The following is a 26,629-nucleotide window of genomic DNA, read 5'->3' as shown; positions in this document are numbered from 1 at the left end:
AATTAATTCCTTAAATTAAATCATTTATTTTTGTTAAAAAAATATATATAAAATGATAGAATAAGTACCTCCTCACTAATTTTTGTGCTTCAAGATCAACATGTTGGCATCTCTATAACTTCAATCACATTGATAAAGTGAAAAGAACTACCTTCATGCAATTCTTCATATCGCACCACGGAGCGCGAGAAAAGAACCTTGGCGCTTCTAAAGCTTCAACCGGAGACTGAGAGATCAAGTCTCCAGAGTTTTCATGCAACAAGCTGAATTATTTCTCATGCTGAATTCTAAATTTCTTCTCTTCTCGAGTGGCCTTTGAACTCCATCAACATGACTGCTCTTGTTCTACTCGAGATGGTCTTGAGGTCGCAGCGACATGAACATGGCAGCATACATCCTCAGGCGGCGTTCGCCGTCGCGCTGTTCCGGCGGTCCATTCGCCGCGCCTCCCGTCCTCGTCTTGTAGCGGCGCCAGGCGAGCTGTATGTTGACAGCCGCCCACGTCCGCCAATTAGACGAGTAGAACCTCGCCGTTCGCTTGAGCCTCTCGTTCGCGAACTTGTACCTGAAGTGCTCTGTGATGTACCGGAGATCGGGCGCATCCAAGCCGAAGGCTTCTGCCGGCTCGACGCACTCGAACGTGGCGGAGGAAGCCGGTAGTCGGTCGACGAATGGCCGCCGCAAGCACCACGAGAGGAGCTCGTCGCCGAGGAAGTTGCCAGGCCCGAGCATGCACGTGGCCACCATGCCTTTGCTGAGGCACTGGCTGCTCTTCAGGTGGCCTCGGACGACGAACACCATGCGCTGCACTGGGTCGCCTTCTCTTATCACCTGATCATAAAAGTAGTACCCTCAGCACGCTCCAAGACTTCTCCTCCTTTGCTAACATTAATCATATACCTTTTCACCCTTGGAAAAGACGAGGGGTTTAACTCTTTCGCATATGTTGTCCAGAATGAGATCATCCAAATTGTGGAACAGAGGTACCTGCAAGAAAATATACATAAGCTTCACATGTTTTCTCCAGCAATTTCTATTTCACAGATGATCATTAGCTTTGTGAGAACGAAGGTTGGAAGTGCCTCTGTAATCTTAACACACACTATGTAGTCTTCTGCATTACCTGCTTAATGAGATCAACGCAGAGATCACGCTTAATGTCACGCCGCAGTCCTTCGGGGAAATCTTTGATCATCTCCATCTCTTCCTCCCCTCTGGTTGCAGCCCAGCGCTGGCGCTCGTACTGACGAACTCTTTGTCTTAGCCGCGAGGGTAGCTGTCTCCGTTTCATCCACCATTCCATGTCCCGAGATCGTAATTGCATCTTTCTCTTCCTCGCCATAACAGCATGCAAGAATACCTACTCAGGAAGGCAAATCTGTTAGAAATGTATACATTGCTGTGTCTGATCGGAGTGAAGACGACAGCATTGCCAAGCACCTGAATGTTACCGATCAACAGGGTGAAGAGCATCAAGCCACTTAGGACGATAACAATGCTGAATATGACTTCTAGCCAGTGGCTGGTAGGCTCGAGATCATTGCCGAAAGTGCTGTAGCAGAGTGAAAATTATGTCAGTGACAAACGAGGTGAAGCTCTGGTTTATGCTTATTCTACTGGATTTGCAGGTTCTTGCGTATGATCTTTCTGACCAACCAACTCTTACCTCAGAGTCATGAGGCCCCAAAAGATGGGATAGAGGATCTTGACAGCAAGTGAGCTGCTGGACACAACAGGGAGAGCCCAATTGTAGATTCCATATGGAAATGGACCATTGCCACTTAAGCACACCGAAGTGTTCTGCATTCTGGTAGATGCCATCAAGTTGCCCTCACAAGCTGAAGTAGCCATGCCAGATCGCAGGGTGAAGGGGTAGCAGACCTCCTTAGAGCAGCCCAGCGATACAAGATCGCAATCGTTCTTCTGCTCACACTGCTGTTGAAGACAGGAGGCCACGCGTTGGATTGCAAGAACATACCAACACCCACCTGCTACCTGAAGACTTACAAAGAGGAAGCATCAGTAGTCCTTCTGAATTGTCGGAAACAATAGTTGAAATAAATAATTTTAGTTCTCTTAATTATGGTTTTAGTTTTGAAATTTATAAGACAAGGTCAAATTATTGGATCATATAGTTTTATTTAATTAAGTAAAATATATTATATATCTTATTAAACTCTAATGATGATTATCGATCAATAGAAAAAAAAATCAATTATAATAGAATTCTTTAGGAACAAAGACTCTTCTAATTATCATCCTATATCCTCTGCTTCTCACTATAAAAAGACAGGATCATCTTATCGGGACGATATACCCAGATTATATATCTATTCTCAATCTATCTTATTTTCTAATCTATGACTTATTATGATACTGTTAAAGATAACAAAATAGAAAAAGATGAAGCTAGTTTTAATCCTTTCCGATACTGACGAGTGCTTAACAATCTGATGGAGTATATATACTGTAAAGCTGTAGCTACTGGTACAATACTGGCATGTGTATCTATCCATATAACAAGTCTCCACAAAAGAACAATTCACAGCCTTTATATGTAACATATCCATCTCTTGTTATTTTCAACTAAACTGTTTATCTCCATTATTGCATTCCATTGTCTTGTTGTGCAGGATATCACATGCATGCATCAGAAACTCATGCCACGAGGACTTACGATCATGAAATATATAACCAAGAAATTGTGGGTTACTGCATGATACCACTCAACTTCTGTAAATGCTATCCAATCTTTCTCGGGGATTCCAAGGATTTAAGATCATGAAATATATAACTAAGAAATTGTGGGTTACTGCATGATACCACTCGACTACTGTAAATGCTATCCAATCTTTCTTGGGGATTCCATAGCACTTTCATGCTTGATTTCTAACTTTTAATTGTGGTTGTAGGTGTGACAAGATTAGCTCCCTTTTAATTCTTTCTAGTGTACTACCCACTACATGTTTAACTCCATCTACATAATTCCTACTCATCTGCGATGATGATTTCTTTCTTTCCTCTGTAAATTACTAATGCCTAGGATAGACTCAAGAGGTTGCTCCTTGATTCCATAATCTCCAACTGCACTTTGGTGCACATACAAGCTAACCAACATGCATTAGGAAATGTGATTATCTGAGATATACATATATATGAACATGTATTCAAGATTTTAGTAGAAGATATACTTACATGAGAAGCGATGAAGTAGGCGATGAGGTTGAGACCAAATCCCCACCAGATTGTTCCGAAGATGTAGCCGGTCACCTTCTGCATCCTCCTCATCACGCAGATGCTGTGATAAACCTTGGGGAGGAACTGGAACACAAAGATGAGCAGAAGTATAGTCATCATAAGCTTTATCTTGTCCTCTTTGATCAATTTGGGGACGACCAGCCAAAAGACAGCCTGCACAATTTCAGAGTAGAAGGGAAGTCACTGCATCTCCCTTTCAGAATTAGTTCTACAAATTATCGATCTATCAGTAGACATTTCTAACCAGTTTTATGAGGCACTGTAGTTGAGAGTAGGAGACAAAAACAAGAGGAAAAATGAACTATCTATGTACGGATATCCTAATTATATGTCCAAGAGATACTTGTTCTTGCATTCATTGAGGATATATATGAAATTAGATTCTGGACATCTCTGTTCTCACTGTTCCTACATATTCCAATAAGAAAAACTTGATGAATCTGTGATAAGGTTACTATGGAGAACCTGCATGACCCAATGATCTCAGAAGAAGCTTCAATGGAGCACTGACCTGAGGCACCGGGAGGATGACGAAGACATCGAACCAGAAGCCCCTGAGCGACCGCAGGTAATGGACGGCGACCATCCTGGCGTCCCATACCAGCTTCCCGCACCCCACCACTAGCGACTCCCTCGAAACGTACGCCACCCGGAACTGCAGCCACACGTGCACCAGGTGCACGGCGTCGGCCGCCGTGCGCAGCGCCGTCACAATCGCCAATAGGCCGCCGTTCATGTACAGGCACGGCGCGCCTCGCCGCCCGATAGACAGCACGTAGAAGAACAGTGGGTCCACCGCCACTGCCACCGCCCGGGCGAGCAGGATCAGCCGGTTCCACCGTCGCACCTTCTCGCTCCTCGGATCGAGCACCTGGCCACCGAGCAGCGACGCCCCCGACTTGCCCGGCCGGAGGCTTCGCAGGACGTTGGTCTGGCTCGGCCGGATCGGGATCAGCGATGACCCGGCGCTGGCCTCCCACTCCGGCGAGTGGGCGCGGTCGCAGGTGGTGGAGTGGAAGGCCGGCGCGCCCGGCTGGGTGCACGCATAACACTCCGCGGCCGCCACTGAGGGCGGAGTTCGGTTGCCGCCCTCGTAGTCGCCATCCTCGGTGTCGGATGACACGACCTCTTTCCGGCGCCACAGCAGTCCGGCCGACCTGAAAGTTACATCACCAATTCCACAACGTTGAGTCTGTGCCTACAAGTGTTTGCCATGGAACAACACTCATGAATCATAAGCTTAGAGATGAACCAAAGGAATGCACAGATAGGTAGAGCTAATTAACCTGGAAATGAAAGAACGGAGGAGCTTAGTGACCGGCAGAGGCATCTTCCTCGAATGACAGGAACCATGAGAGGGAGGAGTAGAAAGAACGAGGGGTTACTACACTAATGTGGCCATGATTTCTCAATACATGATGGGGGCGGCTGTTAGGAGAAGATAATAGAGGAAGCGATGGAGAGAGCCAACTGGGGAACGGTACCAGACACCTGTCGATTACCAGAGGCAGGAATGACGCTCGGAGGACGGATGCGAACCGTAAGCAAGGAAGGATTTCATCTCTAATCCAGACATGGCTCATATTCGCAACCTATCATCACAGTACGTGCGAGTGGACCCCTGATTTCAAAGTGACGGGATCCACATCCCTTGCAACAGGAAAAATCCGGAACCGTGGTCGGCCCGATTCAGGTGAGCCGAAATGTGGCTCTGCTGTTTTTCGTTCAGACAGGACACAGATCAAACGCCACAGTTCACTCATCGATCAATTCGGCAAGACCGTGCTGGGAGGCAGCCATCGCCCGTAACAGCGGATCTCTGTTCGAAGGGGAAGAGCGAATCCTTGAACTTAACACGCATGCATCCAAAGACCGGTTGTCCCGAAGAGGACGTAATTCTCATACGCCACAGTGCGAACGGCCCCAAAGAGTAGTACTACTTCTCCATACTCCGACGGGTACGTACGTACAAAATACTCATCCCTAGAACTCTCCCAACTACGTGAGGCCCACATCATCTTCACCTAAGGGCCCCACATTTCTCTCCGCGTAAAGAGTGCCATGTAGGCCGGATAAGTTTTCGGGGAGACCAAGACAAACGACTTACCGGACGCTGCAGTTGCTTAACACCAAGCCTTTCCCCCGTGACGGCCTCACGTCCTTCCCTTCACGTGCCATTCACATGCATGCGTGTGCCATTCACACACTCACAGACACACACACACACACTATATATATATATAGTGTGTGTGTGTGTAGATTCGATTACATGAAAGAATTATCTGACAAAAGTTGTCTGGTCTCAGTTTAAAGCTAAGGATAAAATGACAAAGTAATACGGTAATAATAGTAATAATATATCCTTCTCTTCGCATTACTATAGTAGATTAGTCATACTTCTTGACACAATATTTATCTTTACAAGATGGAAATACATATAATATGATATTTATAGTGAGAAACTCCTACTTAGTTGTTGCGTGATGCAGTTGGCTCTGATCTCCACTTGGGTGCTCAGTCTTACTTGAGCTCTTCCATGCTTCACATTCCTCTCAGGAAGAGGACACACGAGGTTGAATTATTGGCAGGACAAGAACAAAACTGTGGACCTTCAGCTGCCAAGCAATCTGAGTCCACCCTTCCAAATGCAAGGTTGAGAAGCCTGGGGACAAAACCAAATGAATCATTCAAGTCGATCAATGCTACAGATGATAGAGTCTCCAGCTAACACTGCAGCTCATCGTTGTATCACTGTCATAAGTAGACTGTCGGATCAGTACTACCGGAGCCTTAGTAATACCATATGGAAATCTTTAATAAGAGGGGACCTTCTCCACACTCAATTCTGTCGATCGATGTCTCTCCTTGTCTCCATGAATTGAAGCTTGTATATATATATATATATATATATATATATATATATATATATATATATATATATATATATATATATATATATATACATGGAGTCCAAATTGTATGACTAGATTGAGATCAAATGGTTGAAATCAAGCATTTTGTATTGATATTTAGTGGCCCAAATTAACTAGGATTAGTATGGAAATAATTGATTAAGTTGCTTTTGCAGTGATCATTTGCTACCTTTAGTTTCTCCATTAACTATTTAAACTTGTTAGTTTCCAAAGCAATTATGAGGGAGCTACTGCCCCAGTAGAGTTATTTGATGTTCTAACTCGTCAAAGACTCGTTACACCGGTTGGGTAGAAGTTATTCTATATCCTCGGCAACAAATTATATTTATAGGTTAGTAAAGTCCGTTTATTAATAAATAAATAGCAGATATGTATGTAGAGTTATTTTTTATTTTATTTTTTAGACTCATAAATAATTATGTAAAACGGTGTTGATTTATTTCAAATAAGAATTTAAGCTTGAGCTCATGCTTCACTCGTTCTACAAGTTTGAATTCTAAAAAAGCATTGTCGTCAAGGTCATAGTTGGTCGGACCTAAACATGCTTGATTTTGAATTCTAAAAACATCGTCGTCGTTTACGGTCTAATTTGAGCCCGAAAGGAGGAAAAAATATAGAGGGATTCTTATATAATATTCAACAATAACAACAACAACAATAATAATAAGGATGAATTTTTTCAAAAAAAAATAATTTTAAGAATTTTCAAGATAGTACAACTTTAAAAAAAAATCATAAAATGTTTTCTTTTTAGAATGATCATTCTATCCTTATCAATCATCGTTATCTACCCAACTCTCTATGCCTCGCCGATCATCCCTCTTCGCCCAAAGGCATATGGTTTGCCCCTCCGCTTTGTCCTATTAGACCTATCGTTATCAATCATGGTTGCCCCTCCGCTTTGCCCTATTAGGCCTATCGTCGTCACTCTTTTCTCACTCGTGATCGATGACGAAGGTGCGTGGACTATCCCATCTCTTTTCTTACTTGTAGCTAATGACAAAGGCATATGGTTTGCCCCATCTTCCTCCTCGCCTACGGTCGATAATAAGAGAAGACAGTGGATGACAAGGGTGAAAGGAATCCTTAGACCCTGACATGCAAGAGGGCTTATAAATGATAATCCTTGTACCCCTCTTTTCTTACACAATGACAAAAATTATGCCTAATGAATTCGGCGACGGTGTAATGACAATGACAAAGGTGATGCAAGACAACGATGCAAGAATAGTAATAAGTCTAATGAAAATAAAAGTAAAATTATATTTTCATGTGACTTGGGTACGAAGATAAAAGTAAAATTTTTCAGATGCTCCACCAAAAAAATTCATAAAAATAAGAGCTTTATCTGTGAATTCGCTTATAAATAAATAAATAGAAGAACAACCATATTAACGATTTGCCACGACCGTTTGTTCTGGGCGCTCTTGATGGTTCTCTTTGTCCCTAATTAGCACGCCATGCCAATAAATACCCCTCGTCACTGGTGCGACCTCCAGCTGGGGTTGGTGCAGGCGAGCCCCTTTCGGCTCCCTCTCTCTCTCTCTCTCTCTCTGCGCGATAGACGGAGCACCAGAAATCGCCGGAGGTCGTCGTTCTCCGCAAGTTCGCGTAAAGGGGAGATCGGATCTCCTTCTCGTCGCTCTGGTGGCCGGGAATCCCCGTAAGCTGCGATCTTGACGCTCTACCAATTCGTCGTACGATTGGAAAGGCTCGCCTTTGCTTCGCCCTTCTTGACTCTTCCATTGTTCCTGCTCGGCTTATTTCTTGATCCTATTGATCCTGAGGGAATTGCTTGCTTGGTTCCATGTGCTCTGTTCCATTTGCTGCTGTTTCTCTTTCTTGTGTCTATGGATTCGCACGTATCAAATGCATCCCAGAGCTCTCGGCTAGGGCGATATAATGTCAAAGGATTTGTGCTAAATGGGCGTTCCTAATTTCTATGCAGGAAATTTTGTGATTCTGTAGGTTTACGTTGTTATTTCTTGTTTTTTATGGTGAAAGGATTTGCGTGAGGTTTGGTTCTTGAAATTGTTAGAAGATTTGTGGAACCAAATAATTGCTTTCATGTCGATCAAATATGCATAGAAATACATATATGAGGTGAAAACAATTTCCCAATGGTACAATTGGATCGCTTTTTAATTTATTTTTGATTGTTTGTTATTCTGCTATTACCAAACAATGAATAGCATGATACCAAACTATCAAAAACAAATTAAAAGACGATCCAATTACATCGTTGGGAAATTGTTTTAACCTCATATACGTATTTATATATACGATCGACTTATGTGAAAGCAGTAATAGTCTGATCATCTTGGAACAATGGTATTATGCTTCTATGACATGCTCTATCATAGAATCTAACAGATATCTCATGTTTTCTTTTTTGTGTTTGAATAAGGTTGTTGCCCCTTCTGCTTCCTGATTCTATGGTAACAAAGGATGGAGTTTTTCTTTTAGCTAGCTTGCTATGCTGTTGGTATGTTATTTAATGACAACATGAAATTACTGGAATAAGAACCAATTAACAACCTTAAGTTCAAAAAAAATATAGGTCTCCATTTGAGTTATATCATCTGATGTATTAATTTGTTCTAGTTCTAATAATATATGAAATTTATCTCTTCCACAATTTATTTTACTTTTTTTATACCAACAACTCATGCAGTATCAACAAAATTGTAAGCACATTAATCTTGTTAACATAATTCCTTTTTCTCAGATCTACTGGTATCATAATTCATTTACTCAAATGAAGTATTGCAATTACTGTGTTACCTCTAAATAAGAGAAAAAAGACATTGATTTTTATCAACAGTCTTATCAAGTAGGTAAAAACTGATACTGTAACTCATCTAGCCATTATAGGCCTTTGTTAGGTATGTCTTTTAATTTGGTTTCTGGTTTATAAGCTTATTTTGTGCTTACCTTCCTGCTTTTTATGTTGCAGAAGTCAAGATACTAGTCACATTATATTTCTTACTCAAATGAGTGAAGACAGAGTTATTGTCTCAGAATCCCTTGAGGAAGTGAAGCCTAAAAGTTCACCAAGGATAAGTGCAGCAGTAAAAATAAACACCAGTATTCCACTATCTCTTCCAAACAGTGATGAGAAGATTCTTTCTCGTTACTTAGAACCTTCTATAGGTTCGTGCCATGATATCTGTAAATATGGAATTAAGCATGATTATGAAGCCAAGAGTAGGCATCACTTTTTCGCAAGGTTTTTGGCCCATAACCAGATGCCTGATGGAGAATGCAATCAATCAAATTTCATGGTAGTACACAGAAATAAGAAATCAGAACTTAAGCCAAGGGCAATTCGTACGACAGATGAATTCACTGATAAGACTAGATTCAGTAAGCAGATGGATCTTCCACCTGAGAAGATAATTCGGACTTCTAATTCGCTTACCGATATAGCAGCAAGATCTGTTCATGAATCCTCAGGCATGAAGTTTAATGCTGCACCATATGATCAAGCAAATAATGCATTTCTCGAGCAGTCAGCTGTAGATCAAGATGGAAAATCATCAGAGGAATCTATGGACATTTCAACCGATGAGGACAAATCGAGCAACCTTTCCAGAAAATTACTTTGTGAATCTGTAACCATGGGACTTGATAGAACAACAATGCAAAATGATTCTGCCATTGAAGAACATGCACCCATTACACAGGCAGGAGAATCACCTGAGGAACCTGTTAGCATAAAGTTCATGATTTCGTCAACTATTCAGGAAGATGATGTTTCTACCAATTATAAAGCATCAAATCCATCAGATGGATTATCAGTGGAGCAAACAAGCATAGAGTTGTTGACTGCATCTCCCATCAAAGATAACATTGTTTCTGCTGACTATCAAAAAGCTGATGGAGCAGAGGAATCACCTAATAAGCTGATAGATATCAAGATGAAAACTCTTCCGGAATCATGTGAAGAAGGACCATCAAGCTTGAAATTGATGAATCCTAAGAGCAAATCATCTACTAAACACAGACCTGTTAGTGGGGCAGAAAGAGCATCTAAAGAAGCATTTAACACGAAGCTAAAGACTCCAGTTTATATAAGCCCTATATCTACTATCAAAACACCAAGTACTCAAGTAGGATTCTCCAAGGAACAGTTCCAGGTGAAGAGTTTGAGCACAGGTATCAAAACAAAGAGAGAGCTGAACAAGCTGAACAGTGGTAATGAGGTTGCTGGAGTCTCTGATAGGCATAAAGGCATAAAGCAAGGGAAAAGTGACATATCTGGTGGACCAAAACTTGTCAAGAACAGTTCTGTATTAAGGAAAACAACAAGATCAGTCAAGTTGGAGCCTGAGCAAGAACGCCCATCGCGTGTCAAGAGCACTACTGCATCTGTTACATCTATAGCAATCAAGAAAGCAACTTCATCCCCTTCTAAGACAATCGACGCATCTTCTGAGCCTGCGATGCCTTTAAAGCTGAAGAAGATAGTAAAATCTTCACCTCCATTCGTTTCTTCAACAGAGATATCTGGCCGAAGGAATCAGGAGAAGATAATCAAGGTAGCAAAACCACTGTCAGCTCCATCCACCAAGCGTCAATTCACCAGGGTATCAAGCATGAAGCTGAGGAAATACAGGAAGTTAATCCCTTCTTTCACAGCGAGCAATCAAGCGAAAGCTGGAAATTTTGGTGTCAAGGAGAAAACTGTCCATGCCTCTGAGCCTAATCTGGAGCATGTTGATCTCAGAACCCTGAGGCAAAAACTCAGGAAACACAGATTACATCCAAACAGTCAAGGAGGGCATGAGGAATCTGGAACTCAACCGATTAGAGCCAGTGAAACTGCTATTCACATAGGGGTATCTCAGAGAAGTTACAGAGATGTTCCTAAAAGTGAAATGAAGATTAAACCGGGAAGAATTTCTGGTGCTAACTCAGAAGATAAAACTGAGACATCTGGCAAGTTAAATTTCAGCAGAAGGAAGGTGGTTGACTTGCGGTCTGATAACAGTGCTCCAATTAAACTCAGACTCAGGCAGGTTAAAACAGTCGGTGGCAACCAGAAGCCTAAAGAAATAGAAACAAAGGGCTCTAAAAACAGGATGAAATCTGATGGTGCAGGGCCAAGGACTGCTCTCTCAAATGCTATTAATGTTGCTCTGAGACATCAAAATGTTGATGATAAGAAAGACACCCAAGGTCTGTTCAATAACGTGATCGCGGAAACTGCAAGTAAGCTTGTTGAGTCTAGGAAGAGCAAGGTGAGGGCCTTAGTTGGTGCCTTTGAGACCGTCTTATCTCTTCAAGAAAGCAAAGTAGCTCCACTAGTTGCAGTTCTCTGACTGATTCCTGATGCTTCAATAGCGAATGATGCTGCTTCCCTATAATCTCTCCTTTCAGATTAGTCAAATGGCTCTGTGGTGGATCCTGGTGAAGTTTATATATATAGGCATTATGTTGAGAGGGAGAAACTTAGAGAGGTGAATTGGTTTGCAAGGCTTAGAGGTTTTGCAGGAGGATTGTGAACCTGTGTCACTGTCATCTTTCTTTTGTCAGGCAGTTCACCAATTTTACTATCTCCTCCGCTTAAAGAGTTCATATCATCGTCAAGATTCACATAAAACTCAAAATGATCATAGTATAATGCACATGATGTCTCTTCGATCATCTCTACTCCATTTTAAATTTATTCTGATACCATTTATCACGATCCAAATCAATGAATTAAAAAATCCTGTAGTCCAAAAAAAAAGTGACTCTTCTACCACCGCGATCCTTCGCCTTTGCAGACGGGATCTCGCAGTTTGAGGTAGCGAAGCGGCAGGCGGTGTACTCCTCGTACGGCAAGAGCGTCAAGGAGGTGAAGATGTCATCGACCGAGAGATGATTGGACCTACTGTTCCACTTTCTAGAGCTTCATAAACAGACCATTCCCAATATGCATGCAACTCATCATTTGAAGTCCAAAATTAGGACCTTTGATGAACTGATCAACAAACCATAAACCATGAAATCGAACCATTTTGTTACCAGAAATCCCCACAGGAGCAATGTCCTCTGCTAAAGTGGTGAAATCGATTTGTATCTCTAGCAATGATTTCCCTGTCAGTGATCATCGAAGCCGTTTTCATAAACGAATGGCAGTCCCCACACACTCTTAGGTTCTTAAATATCCTGATCGGTGTCCCGCTGGGCAACTCAATAAGACCAAAAGCAAGTGCCAATCTCTCACTGTGGTGTCTTAGTAGCTCCTCCTTTTGCCCTTCCCCTACATCATGAAGGTCGTAATGTACCTCAACCTTGTAAGCTAACCTGTTCATCTCCCTCCTAAGATCCTCCAACTTAGCATAAATCTCACTGATTCTTGGATGCTTGTTCTCTCCGACGACAAAGCTGTGAACTTTTCCTCTCACATCAATCCAACTCTTTCCTATCTCCTTTCTTGTGCCACTATCCTTCAAAAACTTCCGAGCCACAGCAACCTCTCCCCATTGTTTGCTTGCAGCATATATGTTCGACAGCAAAACATGGTTTCCTGCGTTATCAGGTTCGAGCTCAAACAGATGCTGAGCTGCAATTTTCGCCAGTTCGACATTGCCATGGACACGGCAGGAATTAAGCATAGATCCCCACATGGAGGCACTGGCCCCGAATGGCATACTCCTGATCAATTCCCAAGCTTCATCGATCCTCCCAGCCCGGCCAAGAACATCGACCATGCAAGAATAGTGAAGGACATTTGGTCGAACGGCAGCATCTCTCGACAGCAGGTCAAAATATCCACGACCCTCTTCGACCAAACCCACATGACTGCATGCGGACAGCACAGATACGTAGCTGACCTCATTGGGCTGTAGCCCTCTCTGCCGCATTTTCTCAAACAGCATCATGGCTTCGTGTGGTCGAGCGTGTTTGGAGAAGCCTGTGATCATCGCATTCCATAAGACGATGTTCTCGTCTTCCACGTTACGGAAGACCAAGTAAGCTTCCCTTATGCATCCGCACTTTGAGTAGACATCGATCAGCGAGGTAGCTACAAATAGGTTGGCAGCGAAACCAGCTCTTATCGCCACTGAATGCAGCTGCTTTCCTTCTGTGCTTGCTGCTATGCTAGCACATGCACTGAGAGCAGCAGAAAGTGTGAACTGCGTCAATTCCACTCCCATCTTGTGAGCATGATGGAAGAACCAAACCGCCTCCTCGTAAAGATCATTTTGCACGTAGCCTGCGACCATAGAACTCCATGACACCGACGATTTTTCTGGCATCGCGTCAAACACCAGCCGCGCATCACGAATCATCTTGCACTTCGCATACACGTCGAGCACTGCAGTCCCAACAAACACATTGGAATCAGCAGCAGTTTTGAGGGCCAAAGCGTGCAACTGCTGGCTTTCCGTGACAGCACATCTGGCAGCACAGGCACAAAGCACGCTTGACAACGTGAATTCACTGAGCAAAGACCCTTCTCGACGCATCTGCAAGAAAAGATGCAGAGCCTCCATGTCTTCCCCATGTTGAGTATGCGTGGCAATCATGGTGTTCCATGTGACCAAGCTCCGTTCAGGCATTCCATCGAACAGGCGACGAGCAAAGTCGACACGACCACATTTGGAGTAGAAGTTGATCAAGATGTTACACGTGAGAGTATCCGCAAGCAGACCAGCTTGAACAGCTAAACCATGACAACACTTCCCCTCCCTGGTTAACTGTTTCCTTGCGCAAAGCTGCAGGATTTCTTGCAGTTCTAACACTCTGATAGCGCCATCTTCGCAAACAACAACTCCTTTGCTCGAGGCTTCAAATCCAAATCTACTTTGGCTGCGCAAACAACAAGGAAGCTTCCCGTGCGTGGAAATCAACCTTCTCATGGACTGTAATCTCATGACATAGATTTACCTCAAGATTGACAAGTTGGTATCCAACACCACAATCTGATCCTGGCATTTGGAGAGACTCATCCACTCACAACAGTTCAATTAAGGTGTCATATTGAAGTGGTCATGACATCAACTCGATACATTAGCAGCTCATATCAACCTATGATGTTTGATCTCATTGACTGGGGGTAGTAATGCAAACCAATGCTCTGTTGCCACCACTATTTTGTCCACATATATACACCTTTGAAATAAAATAAATAATTTTTATATTTATCCCTTTAATATATCCTTCAAAAAAAATATGAAGCTAAATTGTATGATGATTTATCCTTTGTTTTGTGCTCTGATGAACAAAGCATTGGGTGCATTAGATTTTTTTAAGCAATATATTTTTTCCCAAAAAAAAAAAAACATAGCGCATACAGCTGATTTGATACTTCATAAATTAGCTAAATTAAATGAAAAATTAAGCAAAAAATATATTTATATAAAGAATTAAGTGATTCCATCTTGTTTTGTTTCTTATTTCTGTCTCCACATATATTATAATTGTAGAATACTATATTATCACAATTATAATTTGCATAAAGGATTTCATTCATTAGGATAGATTGTAGCAGAATTATACATATGTGAATTAAGCACCATTGATGGCTATACCATCACAGATTCATGAAATACACCATGCTTATAATATCCTACTTTATTGAATTTATTTTGTAACAAAAAATCTCATTTAAACTGCTTATCTTTCCTTCTTTTAATACATATCTCAAATATTACAAAATAACTTTTTTTTTTTTTTTTTGTAGTCTTTCCAAGCATCACAGATCATATCAAACAGAGCTGCCAATTTGAATCACCATTAATGATTTTGACTTGATGGAATTGGAGCTCCAAATTCTTGCCATAGGGTTTTTGCACAACTCATCTCACCTGGAGTTGGTAGTATCAGCTCAACTCAATGATTTTGATACCAAACCAAGAAAATTCTATTACTATTATCAGAATTAACAGTCTAGCCTTAAGAGTTCAAATACAACACCAAAATCAAATGGGAAGGCCTCTTAAGGTCCAATATAGAAGAACAAAATGGAAAAGGAAATAACAGCTGTTGTAGCAAGAAATGCAATCCTAAAGAAAATATAGAACACAAACAGTTCCAGAACCAGTCATTAGGTCAGAGCAAAGACCATCACTCTCCATGTTGTAAATACCACCATCAATCAGGAGAGGATTGCAGAGTTTTCTCCAAGTAATGATGCAGCCAACCTAATTCAGTGCAGGAGAATAAACTTGCAAGAGAGAAGGAAGACTCAGCAACATGTAGCCCTCTCTTCCCAGTGGACAAAGATGAAGTTGAATCAATTTGTAGACATTATGGATATGCTACCTATCCAATAGAAGAATCTTCATGTCCTATGTATTTAGTCATTATCATGCATGTACTACATCCACTTGGTGTGTGACAGTAGAGTGGGGAAGTGGATGGAAAGTGAACAGAAGTCTTCTCAGTTGGTGTCAAAGTTTACCTAATGCTAACCAGTCCAACGTTGAAGACATGACACTGAGAAAAGTTAGTGTCGAAGTGCAGTAGATATGTTCAAGCACTACCCTACTTTAGTAGAGCATGGAAAGCTAAAGACACTAAATGTGGGTGAGGAAGAGCTTTGTTCTTGATGGAGGTGTAATAGATAGACACAGGTGAAGAATGAAGTTTCTGTGTATGCCATCCACAGGATTTTTTATCAGGGAAAAAGAGAAGTCAACAGAGAAAATGGATCATCCAATTATTGTTCTTGAGATGTAGAAACCAATTTCCATTGCTCCCAGTCAGATTTGATGTAAGCATTTTGGTCCATGGCTATTGTGTGGTGTCAAAAGGTTCTGTCTGAAATCTTGTTCAAGAACAATTATGGATGAATAATAATATCATTCATTTGTAGTATCAGCAAGAATTTAATTTCCAAAGTTTAGGTAAATATAACCACTGAATAATCATTAATAATTCCTATCAAAAAGTGATGAAGTATAGAAGATTTCACAAGTCACTTGTTCCCAACTTAGATACAGTTCAGCAGATTGTCATAGCAAACCAACATAGTAGATATCAAAAGATCTCTGCTTCTACTCTTGCTGGTATCTTATTTGCAGGACGTCAAGAGAGATAGTAACAAGATGCAGTTGTATTCAATGAATGATCACTTGAAGAACAGTTGTTAAGATCTTGTCATTACTTACTTTCCTTTGTTTTCTTCATCAAGTGAATTCACATGCCAAGAAAAATTCCCATTGTCAGATGAACAAGAAAGAATTTACACTAAATTGCTAAAACAAGTGGAATAGAAATTGACAACTACATCATTTTGATGAGAACTGAAGTTACAGCAATTGCAGATTAAATGAAGTTTTCAGGATACCTCTGTTTTACAGATGACCTTTACTCAACATGCAATCAATATTTCAATAGAATGATCATTGCTGATGAACACTGTCGAGCACTGAGCTTCTTTGGAGCTTCAAACCACTGATTCATAGGATGTGATAACCTCAACATCGGTTTATTGGACAAAACAATGTAAAGGAGAAGCAACTGAGAAAACAGAGGTCAAAGGTCAACTGTCAGCAGCAACTGGACCTGTTAGTGGATGAAACAGTAGCTCGTGCTTGAGGTTGACTCCCGTCCACCATAGTCGTCGCTTCCATTAGCAGGAAGGTTGAGATCGAGCAACTGGGACATCTTGAATGGCTGGCGAGGAATCACAACGGGGCAAGCAGTGTTTGCCACCAAGTGAGACCTCTTGTGACCGCCCAAAGCCTGGCCGGAGCTGAAGAACTTACTACAGATCGGACACCGATGACCCTTGTTCGACTTGGGTGATCCATGGCGACCGAAGGTTTCCTCCGTTGCTGTTCCATTAATCGAACCATCTGTCTCCATGCTGTTGTCAACGCCATGGAGCCTGTGGCCATGGCAGCCTTTCATCCGCTTGTGCCTTGCTCTGTGGCCTCCGAGAGCTTGGTAGGAGCGGAAAACCTTGTTGCAGGGCTTGCAGTCGAACCAGCTTCTCTTCTTGGTGGCCTTGTCCGAGCAACCATCCGATCTCTCCAGTGTGCTTGAAGAATTCTTTCCGAGTCGAACACCACTTGCATCGAATCCAGGCTTCATGCTTGGTTCGGTAATAGCAGAGCTCAGATCTTGCTTGGAGCAATCAGGGTTCATGTCATCCCTAACAATCCCAGCATCGGAAGCATCAGATTCCACCTTCTTGAACTCGGTTCTTAAATCATCTAACTCGAATCCCTTCTTCTCACTGCCATCTGAGACAAAGTCCGAGCTCTCAGGAACCTCTGAATCCTTGTTCGGAGACTCACTGCAGCTGCCGCTCCAGTGTCTGACACCCTTCGAGAGCAGCACGAGGCTGATGGCGCCGTCCTCGTCCTCGGGCTCGTACTGGCAAGCTGAAGAGGAGCAAACAGAGGCCAGACCGATCCACTTCGAGAGCATCTTCCGTGAAACGGTTGCTGCTGCGGCCTCGCTGTCGAATTGGTTCTCGAGGCTATTGCAATGGTCGGCATTGCTGCAGGAGCCGTCACGCTCTCCTCTCTCCTCGTAAGGTCTCTCGGAGTGGCGCCTCATGTGCCCAAAGAGCGCTCTCCAGGACAGGAACTCTTTCCCGCACTCCTTGCACTGCACCTCTCCACCTCCACCGCTGGAATCCGATCGCTTCCGAGTCTTCCTGGCGTTCTCCCTCCGCCGCTCGTCAGACGAGGGCGACTTGGCGGCCACGTTGACGTGAGACCTCATGTGGCCACCCAAAGATCTCCCTGACGGAAAGCTCCTGCTGCACACCTTGCAGCGGTGCTTCGACAACGGCAGCAGCCCCGGCGCCGGCGTCAGCCGATCTCCTTCCATCCGAGTGCGTGCACAGGCCAAGATCAAGAACGGACAGTTTACGAGCTCAAATGGGTTCAAGAAATTCCCCTAGATTTTTTAGGCTTCCTGATTTCTCGGCTCAAGATCTAATTGCCCCAGCTCTCTCTCTCTCTCTCTCTCTCTCTCTCTCTCTCTCTCTCTCTGTGCTTCCAACTGCCCTGCTTTCTCTTCTTCCTCGTGTAGTGTGAAGATATCTTGTAGCAGCTGTGGGAGGTTTTAGCTTCTGTGCAAGCAGTTACAGAGAAAGAAAGGGAGAAGAGGAAGGAGAGTGGTGGTAGCTTCCATCGAGCTTTTTCTCCCCTTGGTAGCCATTGGGCGGTGCAGGGGAGGAGAAAATCCATGCATAGAAGCAAAGTTAGAGAGAGAGAGAGAGAGAGAGAGATAACTAGCACGTGTACTCAACCGAGGCTTCTATGCTGTGTCATTCCTCATCAGACGGCGGTGATCATGGCAAGAAAGAGGTCGGATCCTCCACCAAAATCCAGCTGCCCCTGACACCGTTCCTTTGTCTTCCCCCACCTGGTGGCCCATGGGAACAATGGAAAAGGGAAGGAAGTATTCTTCCAAGGTGGGGTTTTGTGCTGGATGAGAACTCTCTGCTTTCTGTGTCACTTGTCGAGTGGATATGCACACAAGAAAAGATGATACAAAAACTACCACCATTCCTCCTCCTCCTCCCTTTCAAACTCCCGTGCTTCTTGTGAACCTGCAGGTGTCACTACCTGTAGCTTAGGATGGCCCTTCGAGGAGTTGGGAAAAGGTCAAATGTGGGACCCCCTCTTTGTAGAACTTGTGCATGATCCAAAGCCTCTGAGTTAGAGGAGGGCTCTTCTCTTGGTGAAAGGTCAACTTGGACTCAGGTGAGGGCAAATTCTGTGGGTGGTTTAGGTCTTGTTTGCTGTAGGCACCTCTCTTAGCACTGAGGAAATAGTTTCAATGGAAGTGTCTCTATTTCAACAAAACAGTGCAAAAGAAAGTCAAGAAGAAACATAAACAATGCCATAATACTCAAAGTTTCACATTGAATGAAACAAATACCAAACAGAACACAGTGCAACCAAGAAACATTTAATATTTTAGACAATGACATAGCACTGCATACAGTATTTACAGGAACAAAATTGAGCAACATTTTTCTTTGTTCTGACCTTTATACACCAATTATGATGTTCATCTAAAAAGTATTATACTTTAGAAAGAGAATTAAGGGAGAGAGGGAGTGTCGCAATGAATAAAGCAGAGGATCCTTCTGCATATTGACTAAAAAGTGGAAGTAGCACAGGAAGTTTGCCCTCCATTGCTTTAATCTGGATTGACCTAAAATCCATTGCAGTTCTGGTGTTTTGGGCCTCCTCTTCTTATCATTGGATAGCTGTACAAGTTCTCCTGCTGCTTGGGATTTGAATCAGAAGAGTAAATGAAATGAGCTGCTAAACTTGACACTAGTCAAACTTTTTTTTATCATCCAAACCTGTGAATAATTGTTTTCTTAAATTTAGATAAATGCTATTACTGACACAATCATCAGTTCAGGTAGCAGGAATCTTCTTTTCTTCTCTATTCTTCTCTTGAACAGTTCAGCAGGTTGGGTTCTACTCAGACTTTCTTGGAAGGTAGGAAACATGTCTGGAATTAGATACACCAAAGCAAATCATTATTAATCTGTCTTTCAACAATTTATATGATATCTGGCCAACACTTTCATGTGCTGGCCTGCTTGTGAAATGCCTCAGGCTGCACTCTTTGCACATTCCATTATCCTGTATCAATCACAGCCTAACATGGCTTTGTACTTTTTAAGTTCTATATTAGATGTGAAAATCTTCCTAATGGCTCAAGAAATAGACTTGCCAATGGAATTTATAGTTAGATCAGAGGTGATACAGAATTAAGTCTGACCATCTCTATCAACCATTGTTTTACTAGATTGTGATCCAAGCCTCAGTGGGAGCTCACTAGATCTAATTTCCTTACTTCAAATGCAAGAAAAGAACCACCACATAACTTTCTAGAAGAAAGCTATATTTCTTTCCTACAAGTGCAGCAACTGAATGAGTTGTGTTGCCATCTGTAAGCAATTTCATATATTAGTTTTAGTTAAAACTTCAATGTAAAATAATAATTTGATCATCATTCATTACCACGAATAATTGGAGAGGAAAACAATGATAGTAAGAAGCTGCATATGAAAAGGATTATCACCTTCTTCTATTTTAAGAACCACACTGAACTGGTCCCTCAAAATATAGCATTATACTGAACTGGGAGGAAGGATCATGGGGTGTCTGGATGCAAAGATTATCTGAGAGAGACTGGTTCTCAATTAAGCTGAAAAACGTCAAGGTTTCTGCAAACAGGATGATAGAACTAAATGACAAATGTGATCAACCAGACAAGCCATGAGAACCTAGGTTTCTGCATGCATGAATCTTCAAATGCCTACCTAGGAGTTGATACAAGAAGTTAAAACGAAGGAGATGCATGAAGGCTATAAGCACTTTAAATTATAGGTCCCAATCATGCAGGTGCATGTGTTCCTCTTGTCTATGTAATCATGGAGCATGTGTTGCTGAACAATATCTCACCAGCAGTGCTTGGAGAACACTCAAAAAAGAGTCAACCAAACTGGAATCTTTATGCAAGAGGGACCATCCTCTTTTCCTTGTTTCATGGTGGATGAGATGGTCCTGGGGAGAACCATCTTCTCTCTTCTTTGTTTAGCAGTGCAACCAAACAATATATGAGGCATACCAACTAAATCTGCTATAATTAAGGTGAAGTATTCTACTTGGTTCACTGTTCTGCAACATAGTGTTGAAGGGTGTTCCATGTATGAACTTTGTGATAACTTCTAATAGGAATAGAGGATTAAGACAAAAAGAAGGATAATGATTTGGATAGAGGGAAGAACTGAGTTACAAATAAGAATAAAAATCACTCAATGCCCTTCAAAGCCATTGCTGAGAGGATAATAAAAATATTAATGCAACAAAATAGCATGGTTGTTGTGCTATGCTAATCAAAGGGAAAACAATTAAAAATTGCCTAAGTAGATGGTCAAACAAAAATAAAAGCAATGCTACAAGAGTGTGTTTGAGAATACATTTGAAATATTACATTTCAAATATGTATTAGTGTTTGATAATTTTTTTCAAAATAAAATTTAATTTGGATGTTGCATTGCAAACGTTTGGATGCTGATAGTACCTTAGGATAGCATTAGCATTTCAACGTTTGTGAGATGCTAATGTAAGTTTTCAAGTTTCTTAAGTATCCAATGATCTTATTTAAAATTATAAGATTAATTATCAATATGATTTACAAAAAAAAATATGATTTATGTTTATTATAAGTTAAAATTTTGTTTATTTATTTTTTAACTTATTATATATTTATTTATATGATTATATGATTTATTATTATATAATTTTTTAAAATATTACATGCATATATTCATTCATTTATTCTATTTGTTTACTTATTAATTTAAATAAAAAATATATATTCATTTTTGAATAAATATTAAAATTATTAGAATGATAAGTGAAATTTTTTTATTTTTCTGAATAAAAAATATTTTTTGAAAAAAAATTATGGTTAATAAATATTAATTAACGGCTAATGATGTGGTTTCCATTAATTTAAGTTATGTTTGGCTACCCGCGCCCACTATGGAAACTAGCCGTTACGTGCCCCTCTCCTCCCTTACGCCCAACGTTCCAGTTCACCTTCTCTCTCTCTCTCTCTCTCTCTCTCAAAACCCCGTTTTGTTTTGCTTCTGCTCCCCTCCGACCATTTCGCCCTCCTCTGGTCATCTCCGTGATCAAATTGTTAAGAGCAAAAGAGCAAGAATGGCGACCTCGGAAATCTTGAAGCTTTCTGAAAACCTTGACCCCAATCTTGTTGTTTCCACTCCTTGCCGACGGCGGATGAGGTCTCCTGCAACCACCCTTGCAAAGTCGAAGAAAGCAGCCCCTAAAACCCCGGTCCGGACGCTCTCGTCATCGCCTGCCCCTGTGAAGGAGAATGCAAAGACACCGGAGGGCAGCAAGCGAATAGTGGTAGAGGACGAGGAGGCTAAAGATTTGGATGGGAGTTCGAAGGCGAGGATGATGAGGCGATTGATGCTGGAGGAGGCCATGAGAGGCCTGCCGGAGCCAGGGGCCGGGCGCGTGATGTATTTGGTGAAGACATTTGAGAGACTTCTTTCCATCTCCAAGGAGACAGTGGGCGAAAGGAGTTTAGAAATGAAGCGAAAGGTGATGAATTGGGCCTTGCCTGGCTTGCAGCATCCGCCCAGAGCGAAGGTAACCGAGCTTTCCTCTTCGCCTGTTACACGTTCGACAGAATTCCTACCTACGGAGGACGACAAGGATGAAAGGTCAGTAATAAGATCAAGAAGTCTCGAATAGATTCGATACAATTACAGCATTTTTTGCTTCACTTTTTGTTGTCTAATGTCGTGTCTGATCATTCATCTTATTCATGCAGATTGAGCTGTGGGAGCGATGAAACAGATGTAGGGCCAAAGAACCAACAAAATGTACGAGGATACTTGATGTTTATCTCTCTCTTGTTGTTTTATACTGACTCTTTCCTCTTTGATATCTCTTGAATGTGAAGTACATGTGTTATACATGTTTCTCTTTCAGTTCCAGAGCACTGGTTCCTCTGGAAGGAGTAGGAGCAAGAAGCTTAAAGTGAAAACCCAGCAGCCTTTCAAGTTAAGGACTGAGGTACCAGCAAATTACATATTTGACTAAATGTTTGCAAGATTAACAGATGACTCAGTTTGTTTGGGTAATCACCTTAAGATATGCAAAGCAGCAAAATGCTCCGATCCTTGAGTTTCAAGGAAAATTTATAGGCAAGTGAATGATGTTTCCTGGTTGATGAACACGACCCTGCAGTTCTTTCAAAGTTCAAGAAATTAAACTGGATGCAAACAGAGTATTGCAAACCTTTATTGCAACTATACTGATTTGGTAGTCTGGCTGGAACTTCTTTTGGGAGGACTTGGATTTTCTGTGGGGCGAGGGACCTTGAAATTTTGTTTGCAGTCCAGATTTTGTTGGTTTTCTGGAATACATTTGGTCTCAGTTCAACAAGAAGATGTCAATATGAAAAGCTATAGTCTTGTGGTTTTCTCCATTGAGGATGAATACCATTCATTATATGTGGGCATGTCATTTCCTGGATAGTAGTTACTATATTCAAGGCCACCAATTTTTAGGAATCATGAAGTGAAACATGACCTTTTTCTTTCTCCGTCTGTGTGCATTAGCATTTATCTTGATCAACTTATAGAAAAATTGTTGATCGATGTTATGTAGTTATCAAGCTCAACAATAAAAAATGATTCACGCAATCGATCCCAAATAATTGGGACTGTTATAGTCATGAATATAAAAATGAAAGTGCATGATTGATGAATTGGATCCTCACTGTTGTGAATGAATTTTATTTTTTATGCAGCAAAGAGGAAGATTCAAAGAAGAGCAGTTCATCAAGATGGTGAAGGAAATGCTTTTGGAGAAGAAAAGATGCACACCAATTGCGCAGAGGCTTCCCTGGACTACAGATGAACCCGAGGTACCACCAAACAATCATAATTATTTTTTGCATCTTATCTAGCTTGATATTTAACAAAATTTTGCCATTCTGAAAACCAAATTCTTTCACTGTGCTAAGGCACAGAACTAACAGAGGGAATAGAAAATGTAATTTGATGGCAATTTCACTAGATCTGAAGATTATCACAAATGTTCATTGCTTCTTCATCAGTAAGAGTACAGCTTAAAAGAGACTGCATTCAAATCTTTCGATTTTGGCGTAACATAGAAAGGGCAACTCAAAATCCATGTTTTGAAGTGCTTTAAGTTGAACATAATATAGAAAAGACAACCAATATTTGCTTGTGGAGATATTCTGTCAGTGACAATTGAATAATATTTGTGCATAAAAACCGCAGATATTTCCGACAGGCCACTCAATCGTTTCACTTCTACTTTTGTGTATATTAAAACAATCAACATTTCATTTCAAGCGAAACATATGCTACATTGAGTTTTCATTTCGAACTTTTCTAAAAAAGTACTCATTTCTAGAATTTCCTAATAGTGCCCTCATTTTTATCTAATACCTAAAATACTCTTAATTTGACAATCAATCATCTATTCATTTTCTTTCTTTTTGCTATGGATCGATCCATAGGATGAACAGGTCTAGTTACAATGTTTTTCGCAGTATAGAAAAACATGGTAACACAGTGCAAAAATACTGTGTTATAATATTTTTAGCAATATTAAGAAAACATTATAACATAGTACAAAAATAATGCATTATAATTTTTTTTACCACGTTACAATGTATTTCTATATTGTTTAAAACATTATAACCGGACCAGTTCACCTGATGGATCAGTCCATAGGAAAAGAGAGGAAAAAAAAGGTATGTTGCTGGGTTATTCTGAATATTCAGTAAAAAAAATCACTGTCAGAAAATTCTGAAAATGGGACATCCCCCGAAAAACACACAAGGAGAAACTTTTCTCAAAAATTTACCCTTTCTTTTATAGAAATTAATTACTTATATTCTAACATTAGACTATCGAGATCCTGTATCAGTCCAACAGAAAATTATCAGGTAAAAAACTCTTTCAAACCAATATTTTTGCTGAATATTCATGTGTTTGTTGTTACAGCAGATAGTAAAATTTCACTAATTGAGACTTTGGTTGCTTTCATTCTGATTGAGAGTTCAATTTTCTTAGTTTTCCTAGTAACATTGTTGTCTTTAATGGATAGATTGTGTTTTTAGATCTAAACCTGACCTTTCAAATTTTAATTTAACTCAGATTCTGATAAAGCCTCACGTAAAGGAACCAATTGATCTTGTTCTTCACAGTGACGTACATGCAGCAGAACGTGCCGAGTTTGATCTTCATGTAAGCTTTCTACATCCTTTACAGCACTGGAACTCCATTTTGTTTCATCGAGCTTATTCTGATCAAACTTACGATTTTATAGTATTTATCAGTACAAATTTTGACACAAGAACATCACTTCTCAGAAGTAGAAGTTGTTTACATTTTAACATCCAAGTAGAAGTTATTTGTGACATCGTTTTTTCCAGGTTGCTGAGAGTATGAGCTTTGTGCAGCAAATGAAAATGGAGAGAGAACGGCAGAAGAAGGTTCATACTCTACATTCACTATAAATGGACGTATAGAGTCTAAGAAAACATGAAAGTACTTGGATTTTTTATTGTCATTTCTTGCTACATCTATTATTCTTATTAAAGAATACGTTACCATTGTTTGATTAGGTGGAAGAAGAAGAAGAGGAAAAAAGAAGACTCGGAAAAGAACTTGTGCTAAAAGCTCAACAACCCATGCCTTGCTTTGATCAACCATCGGTCCCAAGAAAGTAAGCAGCTACCATTATTCTCTTTAAATTCAGCAGCTAAATTCAACTCATTCATCTGTGATCTCCTGTTTCTAAATTAAACTTTGTTGGCATGAGGAAGATCAACAAAACCCCAGACAGTTCCGAAGGAGCCAAGATTTCCATATGCACCGCAGCCTATAGGAACCGTAAGAAAGACATCCGATTCTTAAGAGGATTTCCAGCCATTCAGAGTTCCTTCATAACTTTGCTCGGAAGATTACGACTGCATGGATTTCAGAAAATATTTTCCTATGTACAGAATGTGTGTGCTTAGATGATTCACTTGTATAGATGAGTTGATGTTTCAGTTTTACAAGGCAACATAAAGTTTGGATATCAGAATAAGATGTATGAGTTTCTAATTGCTGTTGGAAGTCAACATCTGAGGTTCTTCTAGACTAGACGATGGGGTTCTTTTTATGAAATTGCAGGTGTGTAGTGTGTATTCGAGGAGGAATTATGTTACGAGTTTCTTGGCATATTGCATTGTTGTGTGTTGTAAGAGAGATGCAAGAAAACTCTCCTAAAATGATTTTTTTTTCTTTATTTATTTCTTTGATGTGTGCCATGCAAATTTTGCACGACTTGTCCACTTTTATTTATTTCTTTTGTATTTGAACAATTACTTCTTTTATAAAAAAGAGTCTCACTCTTGAGGCTATACACACTTGTGGTGTCAATTTAGCTTTATTTGTCTATATCTCATTCTAGAGGCTATAAGTATCTCTGTCAGAAGACTCAGAACCATGACCTGCTTGATGGAAAGATGATTTTATGAACATTTAACCTATAACCATAACTAGACTTGAGCACAACTTTTAGCAGAGAGATGTTTTGAGTCTTCACAGTTTGAGCTAATTGGACAGCAATTTCAACACTAACGTCCTCTCTCAAAGAAAAAAAATTATATAAAATGATAGAATAAATACCTCCCTCTATCAAAGAAAAAATGATAGAATAAATACCCCCCTCTCTCAAAGAACAAATTTTATATAAAATGATAGAATAAATACCTCCCTCTCTCAAAGAAAAAATTTTATATAAAATGATAGAATAAATACCTCCCTCTCTCAAAGAAAAATTTTTATATAAAATGATAGAATAAATACCTCCCTCTCTCAAAGAAAAAAATTTATATAAAATGATAGAATAAATACCTCCTCACTGATGAAAAAAATGATAGAATAA

The 26,629-nt window shown here is 40.7% G+C and overlaps 5 protein-coding genes across 6 annotated transcripts; 2 read left to right on the top strand and 3 right to left on the bottom strand.

Annotated features, from left to right (window-relative positions):
• Nucleotides 1-109: 109 nt before the first annotated feature.
• Nucleotides 110-4,702, bottom strand: LOC135622835 (cyclic nucleotide-gated ion channel 2-like). Its single transcript, XM_065125060.1, has 8 exons — nucleotides 4,545-4,702; nucleotides 3,770-4,415; nucleotides 3,196-3,411; nucleotides 1,667-1,995; nucleotides 1,441-1,552; nucleotides 1,124-1,360; nucleotides 901-987; nucleotides 110-831 (listed from the first exon to the last, which is right to left on the bottom strand). The coding sequence occupies exons 1-8, from the start codon at nucleotides 4,586-4,588 to the stop codon at nucleotides 346-348; spliced, it is 2,157 nt and encodes a 718-aa protein (XP_064981132.1). The 5' UTR covers nucleotides 4,589-4,702; the 3' UTR covers nucleotides 110-345.
• Nucleotides 4,703-7,614: 2,912 nt separating this feature from the next.
• Nucleotides 7,615-11,749, top strand: LOC103997362 (uncharacterized). Of its 2 annotated transcripts, none has more exons than XM_009418548.3 (2): nucleotides 7,615-7,854; nucleotides 9,148-11,749. In XM_009418548.3, the coding sequence occupies exons 1-2, from the start codon at nucleotides 7,652-7,654 to the stop codon at nucleotides 11,513-11,515; spliced, it is 2,571 nt and encodes an 856-aa protein (XP_009416823.2). In that variant the 5' UTR covers nucleotides 7,615-7,651; the 3' UTR covers nucleotides 11,516-11,749. The 2 variants fall into 2 exon arrangements, with proteins under 2 accessions (XP_009416823.2, XP_009416824.2); XM_009418549.3 differs by lacking the exon at nucleotides 7,615-7,854 and adding an exon at nucleotides 8,323-8,676.
• A 79-nt stretch (nucleotides 11,750-11,828) lies between these two features.
• LOC135622834 (pentatricopeptide repeat-containing protein At5g04780, mitochondrial-like) lies at nucleotides 11,829-14,248 on the bottom strand. The gene has a single exon (XM_065125058.1). It carries the CDS (start codon nucleotides 14,057-14,059, stop codon nucleotides 12,200-12,202), a length of 1,860 nt encoding a protein of 619 aa, XP_064981130.1. The 5' UTR covers nucleotides 14,060-14,248; the 3' UTR covers nucleotides 11,829-12,199.
• Nucleotides 14,249-16,697: 2,449 nt separating this feature from the next.
• LOC135624006 (zinc finger protein ZAT1-like) lies at nucleotides 16,698-17,972 on the bottom strand. The gene has a single exon (XM_065127474.1). The coding sequence runs from the start codon at nucleotides 17,970-17,972 to the stop codon at nucleotides 16,698-16,700; it is 1,275 nt and encodes a 424-aa protein (XP_064983546.1).
• Nucleotides 17,973-21,711: 3,739 nt separating this feature from the next.
• LOC135622138 (microtubule-destabilizing protein 60-like) lies at nucleotides 21,712-26,132 on the top strand. Its single transcript, XM_065123783.1, has 8 exons — nucleotides 21,712-22,374; nucleotides 22,485-22,536; nucleotides 22,646-22,729; nucleotides 23,469-23,585; nucleotides 24,850-24,939; nucleotides 25,128-25,187; nucleotides 25,320-25,420; nucleotides 25,521-26,132. Exons 1-8 carry the CDS (start codon nucleotides 21,845-21,847, stop codon nucleotides 25,609-25,611), a joined length of 1,125 nt encoding a protein of 374 aa, XP_064979855.1. The 5' UTR covers nucleotides 21,712-21,844; the 3' UTR covers nucleotides 25,612-26,132.
• The last annotated feature ends 497 nt before the right edge of the window (nucleotides 26,133-26,629 follow it).

The sequence above is a fragment of the Musa acuminata genome, chromosome BXJ2-9 (assembly GCF_036884655.1).
Source record: "Musa acuminata AAA Group cultivar baxijiao chromosome BXJ2-9, Cavendish_Baxijiao_AAA, whole genome shotgun sequence".
Taxonomy (NCBI): domain Eukaryota; kingdom Viridiplantae; phylum Streptophyta; class Magnoliopsida; order Zingiberales; family Musaceae; genus Musa; species Musa acuminata.
The sequence above is the reverse complement of the archived record's forward strand: the minus strand, read 5'-3'. Positions and strand labels throughout refer to the sequence as shown.